Source organism: Vanessa tameamea, chromosome 4 (assembly GCF_037043105.1).
Source record: "Vanessa tameamea isolate UH-Manoa-2023 chromosome 4, ilVanTame1 primary haplotype, whole genome shotgun sequence".
NCBI lineage: Eukaryota > Metazoa > Arthropoda > Insecta > Lepidoptera > Nymphalidae > Vanessa > Vanessa tameamea.
Window position 1 is genome coordinate 13,089,093 of NC_087312.1, and position 19,039 is coordinate 13,108,131.

The window sequence follows — 19,039 nt, forward strand, 5'->3', positions numbered from 1 at the left end:
GCCGCATTGAGCTTTCGGGAGCTTTTCACGGGCGCGCGGGAATTAAACACGATTTCAATCGTTGTCTAAGAATTTGACTCATATTTAATATCTGAGTAAAATAAAATAAATTAAAAATCTTTAGTGTTGTTAAATTGTAGAAGTAAAAATTATTTTAATAAAAACCTATTATAAAAATGCTAAGTGACATTGCGGACTAAATTTGAATTGTAAATTGCATTCCAAATTTAAATTTACCAAAAATAAAAATGTCACTCGGAAAGCAACCGTCAGACCACATAAAGAGGCCAATGAACGCGTTCATGGTATGGTCGAGAGGTCAGAGGCGAAAAATGGCACAAGATAATCCTAAAATGCACAATTCAGAAATTTCAAAAAGGCTCGGTGCGGAGTGGAAGCTCCTTACTGAGATGGAGAAGAGGCCGTTCATTGATGAAGCAAAGAGGTTACGGTAAGTTCTTACTTATTTAAAAAGTTAATAATAATAGATAAAAGTATGTAATAAGTAAAAAAGCCCCTCAAAATTATCTACATAAAAAAACTTGAAGTATTTTTTAAATTAGGTAACTGTTTTTATCTGTAAAGTAAATATTAAAATTATATATTTTGTGCTTTTCAAATTATACCTGCAAATTAGAGTAAAGTAAATTAATATCTTTTGAAAAAAAAAACATCTTTATTTAATTTAACTGGAACTAAACTAAAACTTTAAAAAAAAAACTTATTGCTTCTATTTAAATTCTTGTTTTCTTGTGTGCCTATTACGTATAATGAAATAAAATAAAAGATTTTATTCGCACTGACATTAAATATGGAAATTTCTTATATGAATATGTATAAATATATTGTTAGTACTCGTCACGTGGCGTCTTATGAAAAATGAGAATGAAAAGCCACATTAAAATACATATTTAACAAAACATTTATAACTAGAACCATTTATTACCAGATTAACAATATTTATATTAACACAATATTTTAAGCGGATCTTGTTATAAAATCGTGTTTAATTAAATTTTGAGCAACTTTGTATTTTCTTTTTTCAATAACATAAATCACTTCTCTCTTAACATCATATTTTACACTTTCTTAAAACGGTTTGTAATTATTTTTTTGATTTTGGTAACTTTAAAAATATATAATAGCACCGTCTCATTGTTGATGATCTTATGAGAATATTAATACCTATCGAAATAAACCAGTGCTTGATGAGATTAAATATTCTAAGATGTTAAATGATGAGATAACGATGATCTTATCTGAAGGTAGCTGGTTCGAAACCGTGTAAGAATCTTGTGTTAAAATATTTGTATATTTCGCAATGAAACTTCAATAAAAACATTTTTTTTGTATGTTGGTAACATTATATAATGTTGAGTTTATTTTTACATAAAGTATTGATGATTCTTCACAAAAAGGAAACATGACATTTGTTAATGAAACTATTGATTTTTGTAACAGATTTGGTTCTTTTCTTTTTGTGTCGGCCGTGCCGTTGGGTGTAACTTTTTAAATATGTATATGAATTTTCTTTATTATTAATGTGACCGCCTGTTTTTAATTACGAGCAGCATCACAAACAAAACTTTAAGAAGCTTGTGTTTTAAAGTAATTAAGTCTTTTACTTTTGGTATTTAATTGTGATAGACGTTATGGACTTCGGAATATAATACATACTACATAAAGTTAAAGAAATATAAACCATTTGAGTTGAAAAAATGTTTCAGTTTATGGTAATCGTTTTCAATAATAATATTTTAAAAAATCTATAGAATTATCCTATTGTATGTACATATGTATGTAAAAATAACCTTTAGCGTGTATCGTATTGACATACAAGATTAAGGTAATCACGGATAGTTTCTATAAAAACTATTGAATGTTAAATAGTAATTGTATTATAACAGTAATAACGTATATAAATAATAATTATATATAAAATGCTTCTGATACAAAAACACATCCGAATATGATGAAATTAAACAATAATCTTAATAAACCCCAATCTGAAGACTTTAGTCAAAAACTTATTGAGTAAACATTTTAATTATGTTTTTTTCGGGAACACTTTCGGCCTCGGAGACCATTGTCCAGGAAAACTGGGCAACGACGTAGAACATGATAGTGAAAGTGTGTACGCAAATTCAAATGCTCTTATTATGTAATGGAACAAACCGAAACGTCAGGTACAAGGTTTGACGCAGGAGTATGACAAAAGCAAATAAAATATACATATTATAAAGACATAATCATTTCCTTGCTCCGACCTGCTACTGAAATTTTCTTGACAGAAAAACTCAACAACTTTTTTTTATTGGTCAGATCTAGAACCAATAAAGTATAACACCTTTTTATTGATAAACAGATTTTTGTCACATAAGACACAATTATCTCGTATTTCATTACGCACCGTTGAAATAATTTAATATTCTTTGCATATTACTTATTATATAAATTAGTAATGTCTGTGTCTATTGTATTGTTATATTTGATGATCATGAAGTATTACAAGATGTTATTGCAAAAAATAATAAAATTGAAAGGTTACACGTATCGAAACAGCGTGTCACTGTTAACCTTTCACGTTAACAGTGACCCGCTAGGAGATACATGCATTAGCATTAGCAGCCTGTAAATTTCCCACTGCTGGGCTAAAGGCCTCCTCTCTCTTTGAGGAGAAGGTTTGGAGCATATTCCACCACGCTGCTCCAATGCGGGTTGGCGGAATACACATGTGGCAGAATTTCGTTGAAATTAGACACATGCAGGTTTCCTCACGATGTTTTCCTTCACCGCCGAACACGAGATGAATTATAAACACAAATTAAGCACATGAAAATTCAGTGGTGCCTGCCTGGGTTTGAACCCGAAATCATCGGTTAAGATGCACGCGTTCTAACCACTGGGCCATCTCGGCTCAGGAGATACATGGGGAGTTAGCAAAACGTATAAGTCGTAATTTTACACCATTAAGATAAAGGATAAAACGCAAATTAATTCAACTGAGATGAGAATAATTAGTTAGATGTATGCAGTGTTGAGAATGAAGAGTTAATAAATACATACAAGTTTTAGAGTAGGACAAAAACTGATTTTAATAATATCAATCTGTAATATTAAGGCGTGAACGAAAGAAATATAATTGGACGATGCAAAAAAGAACATTTACGAAAAGGTTGTATCGACCAACGATAGACATGGCAATTGCAACCTTCATACTCTGCAGGAGCACAATCCGTTTATTGAAACATACGCTTTTTGCGTAGCCAAAAACCAATATTTTTACCCTGATCGACAAAATTGTTCAACGGGAGATCTTCTGGCATATGTCACGCATATTTGGAGTAAGCCTATTGAAAAAACACAGAACCCTATTCTTCTTTTTAAAGACATCAAATGTATTTGATAGGCTTGAGTTAAGAATGACAATTACAAAAAGGGTTATCTCCATGTCAAGTATCATGTTTTTCCATCCTTGAAACCAACGATATCCTGCTGGACCGATACGGCTTACGTAAAAACCGTTTAATAAGAAATCTCCTAGATCTCCTGTGTATACTACGAATGTTTGGGACGACTGTATTGAAGAACACGTAGAAGACATTGCCTCCTCTGATTGGAGGATATAAACACGCTGTGCGGACCACAAACGAATGCGAAAAGGAAAGGAAGCGTTCTTATGAAATTAGCAATGTTTAAAAATCGAACGCTATAATAGCTAAGGTAAAAAGCTTTTTTTTTTCTCGCTGGAAAAACGCGTTACGCGCTTCCCCCACGTGATGGAAATTGGGGGGTGTGTGTGACTCCCCGGAGCCCTGGACACCGAGTGCGCCCAGGTACGCCGGGTTTACCCACTAAAAAACCAGCGGTGCCCTCTCCGTCTTTCGGCGGGCGCCACGGGGTCGCTTACGCATGCTACCGTGAAGGTAAAAAGCTAGCGTAACTGAACCTAACAGCGTAGTATACAATATATTATAAACTGGTTGAATCCTTGATTATCACATACCTTTAATAATGTCATATTCGTGCAAACAAAACATAAAATTTTAAATTTCAAGTTCAATGACTCCTTCGATATTGCTAATATTTTGGTGCCGCTGTTTAATAAAATATAACCTTCATACGAAAATAAATAACTATTGTTTATCCAGAGTATCCTTCAAACAACAAAAATGAAACACATCTAATTTTGTAATTAAACAATCCACGTAGGTCTCTAAGCAAACTATTTTATCTTGTTATTTTACAAACATTTTTAATTTCTTATCACAAAGTCGACAATACGAGCACCTGCTAGATATCAGCGTGAGACAAAAACTTTTTGAGGGTTTTGATATTTGGGATGCTGGAAGAATAAGACGGATTAAATAAACAGGCAAATACAAGGACGGATGTTAGAATACTTATCTCTAACTTGTTTTTATCTGTACGTATAAAAGAAGAAGCTAACTATATGATTGGCTGAACAATATATACATATATTTAAAAGAACACACACATGTATCTAAATAAAATAAATTATATTCGGGTGCCTTGCAAAAAATCAACGTCAGTAACTCGCAATAGCACCTAGAATATAGTACAAGTCTTGTCCGAAATATTAAAAGATCTTGATGTAGAATAATGAAAAGGGAAACAAGATAGAGACATATTGACGCTCTGTTTACAATATAACTTTTCTTAAAATTCTTCAACAAAAAGGATGGAATTGAGGTTGAAAGTTTGTATCAAAGTACGTCATTATCATCATCATCATCCTCCTGCCCTTATCCCAATTTTACTTGGGGTCGGCGCAGCATGTCTTCTTCTTCCATACTTCTCTGTCGGACGTCATCTCACAAGTAACATTCTTTCTAACCATATCGTCTTTCACACAATCCATCCATCGTTTCTTGGGTCTTCCCCTGCCTCTATATCCATCCACATCCATTTTCAAAACCTTTCTCACAACATGGTCCTCATTCCTCCGCATAACATGCCCATACCAAGACAGCCGGTTTCCAGATAGCTTCTCGGTTACCGGTGCCACTTTCAAACTTCCTGTTATGTACTCAAAGTACGTCATTAGACACATGGAATTCCGAGAGGTTCAAATAGATAAAAACACACACATATCTACTAGATAGTTCTATCATAACAAACTATACCGAAAAAAACGTCTGAAACTAGTACATGATTCTGTCCGTAAATAAAATACGGAATTAGCATTGTGACTCGCCATTTATATACTGTGTCGAAATATTTTCAATTCAATGTTATGCAACTTTATTGTATCGAGTTTTTTATCCATCTTGTTTCCGATTTATAAACATTCAACAAACTTAAATGTTCTCAATGAAATTCTGTCACATATATTATTTATTCTTTGAACATGTATTATTTTATCTTTGGTGGTAGGGCTTTGTGCAAGCCCGTCTGGGTAGGTCCCACCCACTCATCAGATATTCTACCACCAAACAGCAGTACTCAGTATTGTTGTGTTACGGTTTGAAGGGTGAGTGAGCCAGTGTAACTACAGGCACAAGGCATAACATCTTAGTTCCCGAGGTTGGTGGCGCATTGGTGATGTAAGGAATGGTTAATATTTCTCACAGCGCCATTGTCTATGTGCGGTAGTGACCACTTACCATCAGGTGAATTATTTGCTCGTCCACTCGTCGTACAGATATCATAAAAAAAATTAATATAACAATATAAACTTCTCATGAGTTTCTGTTAATATTATCAAAAAATATTAAACAGAGGATTTACTTCAATCAAATTATAATAATGTAAGTATGGACAAATAAGAAAATACTACACAATCTAAATCATAATCAAACAAGCTCATACAAATAATTTTAAGTCATCATTTATAAAATTAAAATCATTGTAAGGCCATCACCGGGTTGTAATATGAACTCTATCGAGAAGAACCGGCAAGAATTTCAGTAGCTGTTACCCAAATACAAACATTCCAAAAAAAACTAAAAAATGCAAACGCGATAAATTCTCAACCACTTAATAAAAATCTGAATATCAAATCGACTCCACTAATAAGTATTTCAGAAAGATGATTATCTATACTTATATGAAAATACATCTTTAATCAAGCGTAATATTTGTACTAGAAAATCGGATGAAAATATTCTTAAACACATCACATACCTCGTGTAAACTATTGAGAAATTAAATATAAAAGCAATAAACGTAAAGTATACTTATGTAAAAATCAATTTATTTCTTTCATATTTAAAATTAAGTGACTTCATTTCAAGTTTTCAAATCTATACACGCCATTTACTTATCAGTGAATCTAACTATACCGAATGTGCAAACACTCGTAAAATATTATATTATATTATTAAATAAAGCGTTGCTTATGTATATATTGCCACCGTCAAATGTTCATTGTATTTTTTTCTCGACTTATATACAAGACCAACGGCTGAACTAGCGAAAAACAAAGTAACCGACACTCTTGTACTAAATACTTTATTAAACTGTAGACAGTTTTACCACATCATTAAAATTTGTATATTTGTATATACAATCCATTTTCTGAGATTCCATTTCAATGAATAAAGTAACTGCAAACAGTTTCTCAGAATAAAAACGAAAAAACAAAGTAAACAACGTAATCTACACAAAAACAAAGTAAGTACATCCTAAATGTTTTTAGGTTTGTTTTTAAATTGGGTATTCGATTTTATGTATTGTCAGGAGCTACACAGGAATATGGACATAAGTTATAACGCTAGTATTGTATAGAAATGTACACTTCAATAACGCATTTTCGTTGTTTCCGCTCCCTTAAAAAATATTACTATTTGTAATTACTTTGACCGTCGATAGAGCAGCTGCCAAGGACTGGCTATGTACTTTATTCACTCTATGAAGAGATAAAGTTGGTGATAAACATAACATAACATAAACATAATCAGCCTGTAAATTTCCCACTGCTGGGCTAAGGCCTCCTCTCCCGTTGAGGAGAAGGTATGGAGCATATTCCACCACGCTGCTCCAATGCGGGTTGGTGGAATATACATGTGGCAGAATTTCGTCGAAATTAGACACATGCAGGTTTCCTCACGATGTTTTCCTTCACCGCCGAGCACGAGATGAATTATAAACACAAATTAAGCACATGAAAATTCAGTGGTGCCTGCCTGGGTTTGAACCCGAAATCATCGGTTAAGATGCACGCGTTCTAACCACTGGGCCATCTCGGCTCAGTTGGTGATAAAGGGATGTACAAATTCATGAAGCATTTTCGTCACAATTGATTTCCACGTGCGCGAAGCCGCGGTTTCCGCTAGTATTCTATAATACAATTATTTTTCCTTACTTCGGCATAAATGTATGTTTAAAATTAATATCCGTTAAAAGAAATATTTATAGAGAAACATGAAAATATTGTTATTTACTTTTATATAACTACGTTAGTGTTGAATGTGGGAATGTCGTCTCACGATATAATAAAAAATCGTCATTATGATTAATAGAACATCACTAATTGATAAATACAATGATATAAAATATGATTACAATAAATATTGAAATAAATAATAATTAAAGCGTAGGTAAACTTCCAAGACAAGAGTTCTAACTTCCTGAGCCGAGATGGCCCAGTGGTTAGAAAGCGTGCATCTTAACCGATGATTTCGGGTTCAAACCCAGGCAGGCACCACTGAGTTTTCATGTGCTTAATTTGTGTTTATAATTCATCTCGTGCTCGGCGGTGAAGGAAAACATCGTGAGGAAACCTACATGTGTCTAATTTCAACGAAATTCTGCCACATATGTATTCCACCAACCCGCATTGGAGCAGCGTGGTGGAATATGCTCCATACCTTCTCCTCAACGGGAGAGGAGGCCTTAGCCCAGCAGGGGGAAATTTACAGGCTGATTATGTTATGTTTTTTATGTAAACTTGACGGTCCAACCAACTGGACGGTCACAAATTAATGTTATCTAGTATGTCGTCAATATAAATTATACGCGTGTATTCACTAAGTGTAGTGTAGCAATTATAGTGTCAGTAAATATTTGTATATGCAAATTATAGTATGATGTCGTCCTTAACTCTAACCTCTCTATTCTCTCATTCTTATAATCCGATGGGACGCCAAATCTGACAAGACCGGGAAGAGTTCAGGCGCAGGACCAACGGCTCTACGTGCTTTCAGAGGCACCTGAGTGTACATACTTCCAAGTTGCAAACTCCGGTTTGTTACTGAGAATTTTTATTTTGCCGACCTAGGGTTTGAATGAGTTTTACTCACGGCGGCCTTAGTTAAGATAAACTAAAATAGCCAATTATCCAAGGAGATATTATATAGTTCAGGCGAATTTGCGCAAACGCAGGTACAGCCCAGTCTTTACAACCAGTTTTACATACTTTCCGAATCAAGGAACTAATAATAAAAATCAATCAAAGTCAAAGTATTATTTATTCAAATAGGAGCATAAAACCGCACCATAAAATCGTCATGTATAATATTGATTTAAATGTAAAGGTACGATCTAAAACCACCAGTTCGGAAAATAGATTTTACCGGGAACGTTACTTAGCATTTTAATTAAAGAGTTTATATGTCAATCGAATAAATATTTTTGTAATACATTTTATCCTGCCTTGTTGTGAGAGACCAAATACTAAGTCGCTTTTTTATCATTCATATAATCGCGTGTTGAGTAACATGCCTTATCAATGGTTTTTTTAGAAATAAGATTTAAATTTATTGATAGGCTAGGCTAAGTAATTTAAACCAGACCGAACGGGAATTTACAGCCAGGTCCTTAAGATCTACAGCATTGACAGGTCCAACCTGTCTGACGAGTAAGTGTATAGGGACAAACACTGTTTGTATTAAAACAATTATATATTTACGCAAAACGGATGATATTACGGTTACGCACAAATAAGTACTAAAATGTTTTATTGTACTAGCGTGACTGGGTTCGCACGTTAGCATTTTATGAATAAAGAAAATTAATGTTGTTTACACCTTTAAAGACGTGTCACTTTGTATGTTACCCAACAGACATTAATTTTAAGTGCTTAGTGATAAGTTGATGGTGTAACTTTTCCAATAAATAAAAAACAATAAATAAATAAATAAAATAAAATACATCTAAATGCAATTTATTATAATTTATACCATACAGTGTTCAGGAGTAATGTACCAGCGTCTTTTTTTTTTTAATATGAAACAAATTTAAATTCTTTATGATATTAATATAGATTTTCTTTTGAACTGCAAACACCTATTTTTAAATATTATTAATTGTTTTTATTACATTTGTTTTTCGAGTAAGTCGAAAATCATCAAAAATGTTATGTCATAGATTTGTCTTAATTTACATTTAAATGTATGTATATTCTTTACGGAACGATAAAATCTTACACCACAATATTATAGCTACTATAATAAAAATATTTAATTACATTTATTAATTTTTAAATATGTACATCTTACATGAAACCTTGTTATTACAGTATCAGTATATTTATTTTAATATAATAATGAGGCAAGTTTTCTCGAAAATACTAACTAAGGGATGGACAATGGACACAGGCTGTATAGTATGTTAATGCGCCAGATATTTTTGAGATATAATTTAATATGTTAATACTAAAACTAAATTCAAACATAACAGATAAAAAAAGCTTTACAAAAAAGGTTTATATAGATAACCCAACGACAGTATATACTTACCTTTTACAGATAACAAATAATAAATTATTATGCTTAAAAAAAAACTTTCACATTTTTTTTTACATTAAATAATAATTCTTATCACACTAAATAACATACTCTTTTTAATTTTTTTTATGTAATATCAATACATATGAAACAGTTACACTTTTTTTTTCAAATAATCATATTTGGTGAATTTTACCCATCACATGTTTGGAATGCCTTCATGTTTTTATTTCCAGGCAACATTATAAACTTTATAATTTTAAAGCTACGACATCAATTTCTTCACCGATTACTTATAAACGCTTATATAAATATTTCATTAATTATTTTATCACACTATATCACACATAACAACGACATACTATCAGTCGAACACATTATACAAGTAATAACAATTATACACTACGATGTGTTAATAATTGTGTCTAATTACACCCAAACTAAATCCTCTATGATAACAAATCAATTCAAAAAGACCCGAAGACAATTATCTGGTCTTATTGTAATAATATCTTGCATTGTTGGGGTGAAGCGTTATCGGGGCGCGCCAGAGCTATAAAAACAAGCTTATGCCTTCAGTCTAGCTCTTTGTAAAAGATACGTATAACGGATATACGCGGTCGGATGCCGTTTGTTTTGACCTTAGAATACGTTGAAATGGTTTAAGTGGTTCTGGTGCTATTGCAACTGTCATTTGTTTTTACGTTAAGGCGACATATTTTACTATAAAATACATTATTTAAATACATGTCGAAACGTGTATTATAAAAAGTAATACTTAATTAAATTTTTTGTGTTATTTCAATTACAATTAATTCATTGTATACCATATGTAACCTATATACTCAATACTATATAAATAACATTATAAATGGGAAAATAACTCGGTCTGTCGCTCTTTAAGTACCAAACCAAAGAACCGAATTTGACGAAATTTTGTATGACGCAAACTTGAATTCTAAGGAAGGACATAGGCTACCTTTTTGCCTAACACATGACAACCAACCCTTAAAACGCGACCCTTTTTACGTTAAGGCGACATATTTTACTATAAAATACATTATTTAAATACATGTCGAAACATGTATTATAAAAAGTAATACTTAATTTAGTTTTTTGTGTTATTTCAATTACAATTAACTCATTGTATACACTATGTAACCTATATACTCAATACTATATAAATAACATTATAAATGGGAAAATAACTCGGTCTGTCGCTCTTTAAGTACCAAACCAAAGAACCGAATTTGACGAAATTTTGTATGACGCAAACTTGAATTCTAAGGAAGGACATAGGCTACCTTTTTGCCTAACACATGACAACCAACCCTTAAAACGCGAGCGAAGCCGCCGGCGACAACTAGTTATATAAATATCACACGAACTAATTGAACTGATTGCCAAAGTCATTTGACAAAGTCATTGTTGACTTTCTAGTTGTCCTGGTGGATGAGCGGGGCACCCAGTAATACGGGTTTGCACCTAGTACAGGGGCCCTTGCAACTTGTTTGTAATGTAATCCTTAAGTCAATAAAGTTTATTTTGTTTTTTTTTTTTGTTGTTTGAACTAATTGAACTGATTGCGATTGCAGTAATGTTATAAAAATAGTTTCATATATTATCTTGTAGTAGATTTACATTTAATTCTATACTGTAACATGACGATTCAAAGATGCCTTTATGAGCCTACTTGAATAAATAATACATTGAATTTCATTTTTTTTTAAATATGTTATCAAAGATAATTCAAGTACTATATAGATATCGTTTGTTATTTTCCTAAGAAAATATCAATAGGTATCAAATCGTTTAGACATAACTAATGTGGACATGTAAATTATTATCAAAGCGTCTGTAATTGAATTTAAATTTGGAAAATGTTGTAAAAAAATATATATATGTATAAAAATTGTAAGAATATATATGTAATTGATATATTGATTAAAAAAAAATCATCGAAACTGAAATACATAGACCGCTACTAAAATGTTATATTTTAATCATATATAGCAACTTTGTATGTTTAGTTTAGTTTATATGTTTAGTTGTATTCAGTTGAAAAAAACTATTGCGTAGCTAATTTGGTTGGTATTGAATACCTTGCTTAATTTCAACGAGCGATTCGGAACACTTTTTTTGAATAATAATAATGAAATCAAAAGTGAAAATCGATATTATTAATAATTACGTATTTATTTCCAATCGATTTTTGTAGTACCTTGTAACTTATGATTAAAACAAAATAGTTTTATGAACATTATAAACTCATACCTAAACGTACGTCTCAAAAATAAGAAAAAATGTAGGTACTCCATAAATTTAATAGGATGAAAATGATTTATACGCAAGTTGCGGGCAAGCGTAGTGAAAAAATAATAGGTATATTCCGAGTGAGACATTTTCTCGAGTGACACTCGTGTGTATCTACGTGTCACTGGTCTACCCACATAGTAGCTGGGGGCGTCCAGAACTTAATTTCGACCGCACTGTTTGTCCTCTGCTATCGGTCAATACTCATACAATACGCTAAGGCGCGTCCGTATTTACATTTATACTTATTTTTTTATCATTTATTTGATCGTTCGATAAAATACCATCACAAACAACGGTCTTCGTTTTATCTACGAAATTTGTGACCGAACAAATGACTAAATGTAATCTTTTGTAACGTTCTCAGGCGAGCATTTGAATGTTTTGATATGAATATTTGTTATTCAAAAATAACTGAACTTTATTGAGGTTATTTCGTAACATTTATTGTTTGTTTTTTCATCGTAGTTTTAGCGCTAATAAGTATAAATATAAAATCAAAAACATGCGTTTATAGTATAAAAAAAGCTTGACTAACCTGAGATTTTTGTATACCATCAGTATTTAGTGCCTCAACATTTGAAATGGCGACGAAAAACGAACCAGCAAGAGCATTGCCGATGAGTGTAAATAGCGTCAGTCAACAGCCTGCTGTTAAAATTTTCTCTTCTAGTCCAAAACTACGCTGGCCACAAATAAACGAATGATGACGTAATCAGGCATAATTGTTAGAACAACATTCATTACGGGCGAGGTTATATTCGTGTGCAAGCCCTCCGGTGTTGCAAATGTCATAAAAAAGTATATTTATAGAAAACATCGACATGAATATTTAACAAATAGTAAAAACTTTAATTTCTATTTTATACATTTCTGTCACTGTCCACGTGTGACGCGGATCACGCTGGAATTAATTCAATGAAAATTATAGGATTATGATAGCTTATTGTTTAAATTAATACCTGGTGTAGTGTTGCCTTTATTTATATTTTTTGTGAATAATTTGCTTTTTTACATAAAAAATATCTATACGGATAAACTTCAAAAACAAAACCCTATATAAATACTATATGAGAGCCCAAACCTTCGAGCCATTTATAGAGATAGAAATGCTCATTTTATATTATAAAACAATATATTTCAACTTTAAAAATAGAAAAATAAATGGCAATAAGAAAAATCGAATAATAATTCAAAATATATAAAAAAAATACTACGTCTTATATAAAATGATGAAACAGACCGGATACATTGAACACAATACTAACACACAGTCCATTCGCCTTTAAACAGTAACCAAACATTAGTCACCTCTAAATCCAACCTCTAATAAAAACCAATATGTAAAGACACTCAATATCAAAAAAATAATATAAATATAAAGCGTCTTTTCATATCGAGAATAGTATCGATGTATCGATGTTTACCGAAGTCGATTAAGTCAGTCGAATATACGCCAAAAAAACGTCCGATAACAAGAGTTTTTTTTTTCTTGTGATATTCTGTTTTCGTTATCTTGTTTATTTAGTAAACAGTAATGAAGGAATTGATAGTGGACGGTCGACGACCCCGACTTTTTTTGTTATTTCCTAAAACTTTTTTTTGTGATTATTGATATACTTATAGGATTTTGTGAATGAATATAATAATGATCATATTTTCAGTAGCGATCATTCTCCTTATGAATAAATAAACACTGGAAACCGCATAATAATTGTTATATAGCTATATATTTTATATAGTTTGTGTGGACGTTTATATGGTTTAATATATGCGATAATCTTACACACTAAGAGATTGGTGGTAGCGTGTGTATTTTATATGAAGAAATTATAAAGATAAAATCAAGTTAATTGACGAACAACTAAAGAAATAAATATTTTCCGACTTGGAAACTTTAAATTACATAACTCTTGAATCAATCTGTTTATTGATGAAACCCGTATTAATGAATGTAAAAAACAACAATTTAAATCCGTTTATTTGAAAAGAGCAACTATGCGAGTTTCTTGCCGTTTCTTCTCGCTGGAGGCTGCTTTCCGAAACGGTGGTAGTATTTAAATATTGACGATTCAAAAACGCTTCATTGTGAAGTTTACTTGAATAAAATTGATTTGATCTGATTTAAATTAAATTGTGTACTTTAAAAGATCCAAACGTACAGACGACTGGCGGCGACATTGTTATATACTATGTATGATGCGCTGCCTACCTCAGGCTTATACATTATATGTACTTGAGTCTCATTGCACTGGCTCACTAATCAAATCGAAATACATCAACGCAAATATTTAATTTAAAATGACATTGTAATCTCAAAGTCATTTCATTCTTCCTGAGAGTTTCGCATGTAAAAATACAGTTATATAAGTTAGTAACATAATTCAATAATCGCTCTTATGTGTTATAAAAAACATGAAGATCGGTTTCATTGGATTCTAAACAAAATATATAAAGTTATTTGTGTACAATTGACATTGTAATGTCAATTCAAAATAAAGCAAATACCGAGTTTCAACGTCGGTAGAATCTACATTAATGATTGTAGTACATAAAAGTACTAATAAGATAGTTAAATAAAGTATATTTAGATTTGTTCCGAGTTCACACTAACTTATCCTATCGATATTTATTTTAATTATTTATTGATATAGTTACTAGAATATCAGATGTTTCATGTTTAACGGTGCCCGCACCGACGTGGTAATCGTCTCCTCACAGTCCAGGAGCTGCAATTTTGTTACAAACAAAACAATTCTTTTTCCAGAATTATTTTTAAAATTTATCAAAAAGAAACCTAGGTTATGATGTATATTACAAGTGTGGTTGACTTTAATTGTTTATTTTTAAATAACATTACATAAATATACGATATATTGATTATAATCTTAAATTATATAAAAGTACATAGAAAATAAGTATATTGCAGGTAATAAGATGACACAAAACATTAAATACATAACATACTTATACAATAATATAGCATCAACGCATCATATACGCATCAATCAAAATCGAAACAGTTTCTGATAAGAAATCCGTTTCTCAGTCATCGTGTACAGTTAAAACTTCGCACCAATTTTTTATTCAATAGTAACTTTATAATCGCATTCAAAGCTATAAGTTTAGCAACAAAACGCCACAATGAAACTCCACTGGGCAGAATAACATTATTATTTATGCAATAAAGCGTACAATTGTCGCGAACGCCCGCCACCCTTAAAACAACAATGTCAATTCAACAATACGTGGATTATTGCATTGTCCCCGTCACAATCGACTGTTATTCCATACCCATTACTATGTCGAATAGCAAACGCGAGCGATATTGAACTCTATTTTTTAGTATTAAAGTTTAAATTTCGTCGTAATGATGGCACGTTGCGACGTTTAGTTACGCGAAACAGTCGACACAGCGTCCGATTATGCGAGCTTTGTGATAGAATCGCGATTGTCAGCGAGTCGATCGTAATTATTCGAATGGACCAAGGGCGGATGATAGTTCGTATGCTGAGGTTTTTGAACGCTGTTTGCTGAATATCAGGCTTTCATATCGCTATGGATTTATATTATATGTAAAATTAAAAATAATTAAAAATTATAATAAAAAAAAAAGTAAACCACGTTTTGCTCCGTTAACCACTAGATCTAATATATTACATTAATAAAAAAAAATTAATAAGCTCAAGTATATATTATAATCTTGTAGACTCTTATCATATAATGGTACTGATATTTATATTGACGATTGAATTTTTTCACCAGAGCCCTGCATATGAAAGAGCACCCTGACTATAAATACAGACCGAGGCGAAAACCAAAGGCACTCGTTAAAAAGGAACCAAAATTCGGCTTCAATATCTCCGGTCTCATGGCACCGGTTCCTCGGCTGGTGGCGCCCTCGATGCCGCAGCCGATGCCGCAGTTGTCATTACCTCACCATCTGCTACCGGACAAGTCGGACCTGGGACGAGCACTTTTTCCCCCAATACCGTACCCGTTCTATCCATTCGCGAAGATCCCCTCCGACGATGGGAAGCTAGCTGCTGAACTTGCACACTTGCAGGTATGTTTCGAACTTCTAATTAAAAAAAAAACGTCATTGGAATGCATTTCTATAAAATATCTTCCTCCTTATCCTAACATCAAAAAGGTTTTCAAATATTTAGAGAAAGATTATAACGAAAAATTAGGAGGTTGTAAATGAAACGAACAGGATTTGACGAATTTTGGTTTCAATTACAGTACAGACCATAGCGATTCGATGATTAGATATATTTTTGTAACATACAATGTTATATTCATGACGATTAAAAAATCATAAAAAATCTTGACAGTATACAAATAAATTTAATAGTTGATCGTAATTGGATAATAAATTTAAAGAACAATTTTATATTCGCAGGCTCTATACGGAGGTGCTTTATACAGTTCAGCGCTATACAGCAGCGCACTGTCTCCCTGCGGGTGTCCACCACGACGTTCCCCCTCCCCTCCGCCAGACGTCAAACGCCCCGTCGCCTACGTCCTCATGAAGAGCGACGAAGAACCGCCCCAGCACGTTATATGAAGGCCGGTGGCGCTCCCGGCGCGGCCCTACCCGCTATGGGAGCAGCCTTCAACGTCCACTGAAAGAGACAGTACACCTGACAGCATATAAAAATATAGTGCTGGAGTTTTCAAAGTGTTTTGTCAGTGATTTCAATGTTACAGACTCTTCAACAATTACGTAATTTTTTAAATTGAACTCGGTCTAAATGTTTATAATAAGTTCATCATTGTTAAGTGGAATCTTTTTAAAGTTAGTATTCATATGTTAAATTAAACCGTAAATTAAAAAATCGAATCTTGTGACAAAGATCCCGATACGTGCAGCCGAGCGACGCGCGACGCCTGCAAAAAGAACTGTTTAAATGGTGAATTATTTTTCAATATTGTGTACAAGTGCAATACCGTTTTAAAATGATTTTAGGTTATATTAACAGGTACTTGAAGGTGCTGTGATTTATGATGTGAAATACAGATAATCGCGTCATTCGGATTTTTTTTAAATGTCATACGTCATTATAAGTTTCAATTTATAATGTCGTTCGACATAATAAACCCTAATGGTTAAAATCGAGGACTGAATGGGTCTTGAAAAATTTTAAGGCTGAGAAGCGAAGATCTTGTTTTGGGATATAACTCAAAAATAAGTACAAAAAAATGTACTTATAGTTTATGCAAATCATATTGAAAATATCAATTTTATAACCTAATCATTTTATAATGTAAATAATAACATATACTATAAGTCTTTAAGAAATTAAAAAAAAAGATTTTTGTAAATTGATATCTTAGACTACTTTACGTTTTTAGAAAAAAAATAATACTAAGTATAATTTTATTCACACCCTACAGCTCGTCTTTCTTTATGAAATAATAAGTTGAGTTTTTGTAAAGGTAAACTTATTTTTCGGGTTATTTTTTATAGTATTTTCTGAACCTTGTACATACAGTTCCGTGCAATCCCATTAAATAGTGCAATGTAAATTCATATAACTCGAATAGATAACATATCATAGTTTTATCAAAATGTAATTAGTAAAACCTAGGATTAGTTAGGTGAAAACATTGTTATGTCAATTTGTAAAAATATTAAAGATTCAACCGTTTTATTTTAATTATAATTTATTTTATTATTATTTAATAATTTGTATATTTTTTATTTAAGTTGAAAATTCGTTTTGTTAAGTATAACACTTATGGTTTATAAATATTGATACGAGAGCAATAATATGACAAATCAAATTGCAAGCGTATTCGTATCATGTTATATTAATTAATACATAAAACATAGAAAGAATTATATTAAATAAATACTTATAATTAAACCAGTACGTTAATTACCGTTGTCGCACATCGTAGATTTATTTATTTCGTCCAACCGCTAACCCGCATAACGTACAGTATTATAACACTCGTAACTCGTGATCGTCGTAATTATGGTCATGACCAGAATTATATTACATTATTTTTTTAAAGTATATATTGTACGAGTTGTCCGTCTCGGCTTCGAAAAAATCATACAAATTTCCCATTTCTCCCAGCCTTGAAGTTTAATTTTTTCAACGAAATCAGTAACTTTTGACAAATTTCAAGTAAGTCGTACTTATAGTTTCGGAGATTTCGTGATGACCATGTCAGTGGTATTCCGCTTATACTTATAAATCTAAATATAAATCAAGATTAGAAAATCATTTCAGATTACAATCAATGAAACATCATGTATTGATTAAAAAAAACTTACAATAAATCTACAATGTGCGGCTACAATTTATTATAAATTTGTTAGCCGCTAATTTTGTGCTTGTATTCTGTTTCAATGTAGTTTAAGATATGTTTTGTTATAATAATAATTATTGTTAATGCATTTTGTTGTTATTTTTAACGTTTTATATTATTATGTGATATTATCTCGTTTTCATATAATGTAATAATTGATGAATTATTTTTAATTTTCTACTTTTTTGTACCAAAGGTTTCAGTTACAATTAAAATAATACACCAATAAATTGACTTTGTTATTTTAATGGAATATCATAATATTTGTTCATATCTTGTTTTATTAAAAGGTCGTATATGCCCCATTCCTAGACGAATGTCATTCCTGTCGAATATTATACGCGTGTCAGAATTTGGAACACATCATTAATTATTGGTGCTTGCACGGATTGTAAACCACGTCCTTTAGTGAAAGGCATGCGTACCTAGGCCACTTTGGCTATTTTCAATTAACATTACACTTATTTCGTATTTATTTAATATTTATACAAACTTTCATTAAACTTCACGTTTATGAAAAGTAAAAGCAACTTAAAACACTTTTACTTCCCATATTAGGAAGGTTCGACACCTTGCCACTGAATGTTATGCCAGTCCTACACAACTGATTAAGTCATTGCAGATTTAGCAGACGAATCAAATAAAATGATGTCCAGTCTTAAAGAACTTATTTTCAATAAGTATATTAACTTACTAGCAATCAAAATTCAAAC

At 31.8% G+C, this 19,039-nt stretch overlaps 1 protein-coding gene across 1 annotated transcript; it reads left to right on the forward strand.

Annotated features, from left to right (window-relative positions):
* The first annotated feature begins 2 nt into the window (after positions 1–2).
* Positions 3–16,851, forward strand: LOC113395810 (transcription factor Sox-14-like). Its single transcript, XM_026633502.2, has 3 exons — positions 3–451; positions 15,768–16,068; positions 16,408–16,851. Exons 1-3 carry the CDS (start codon positions 249–251, stop codon positions 16,570–16,572), a joined length of 669 nt encoding a protein of 222 aa, XP_026489287.1. The 5' UTR covers positions 3–248; the 3' UTR covers positions 16,573–16,851.
* Positions 16,852–19,039: the final 2,188 nt, after the last annotated feature.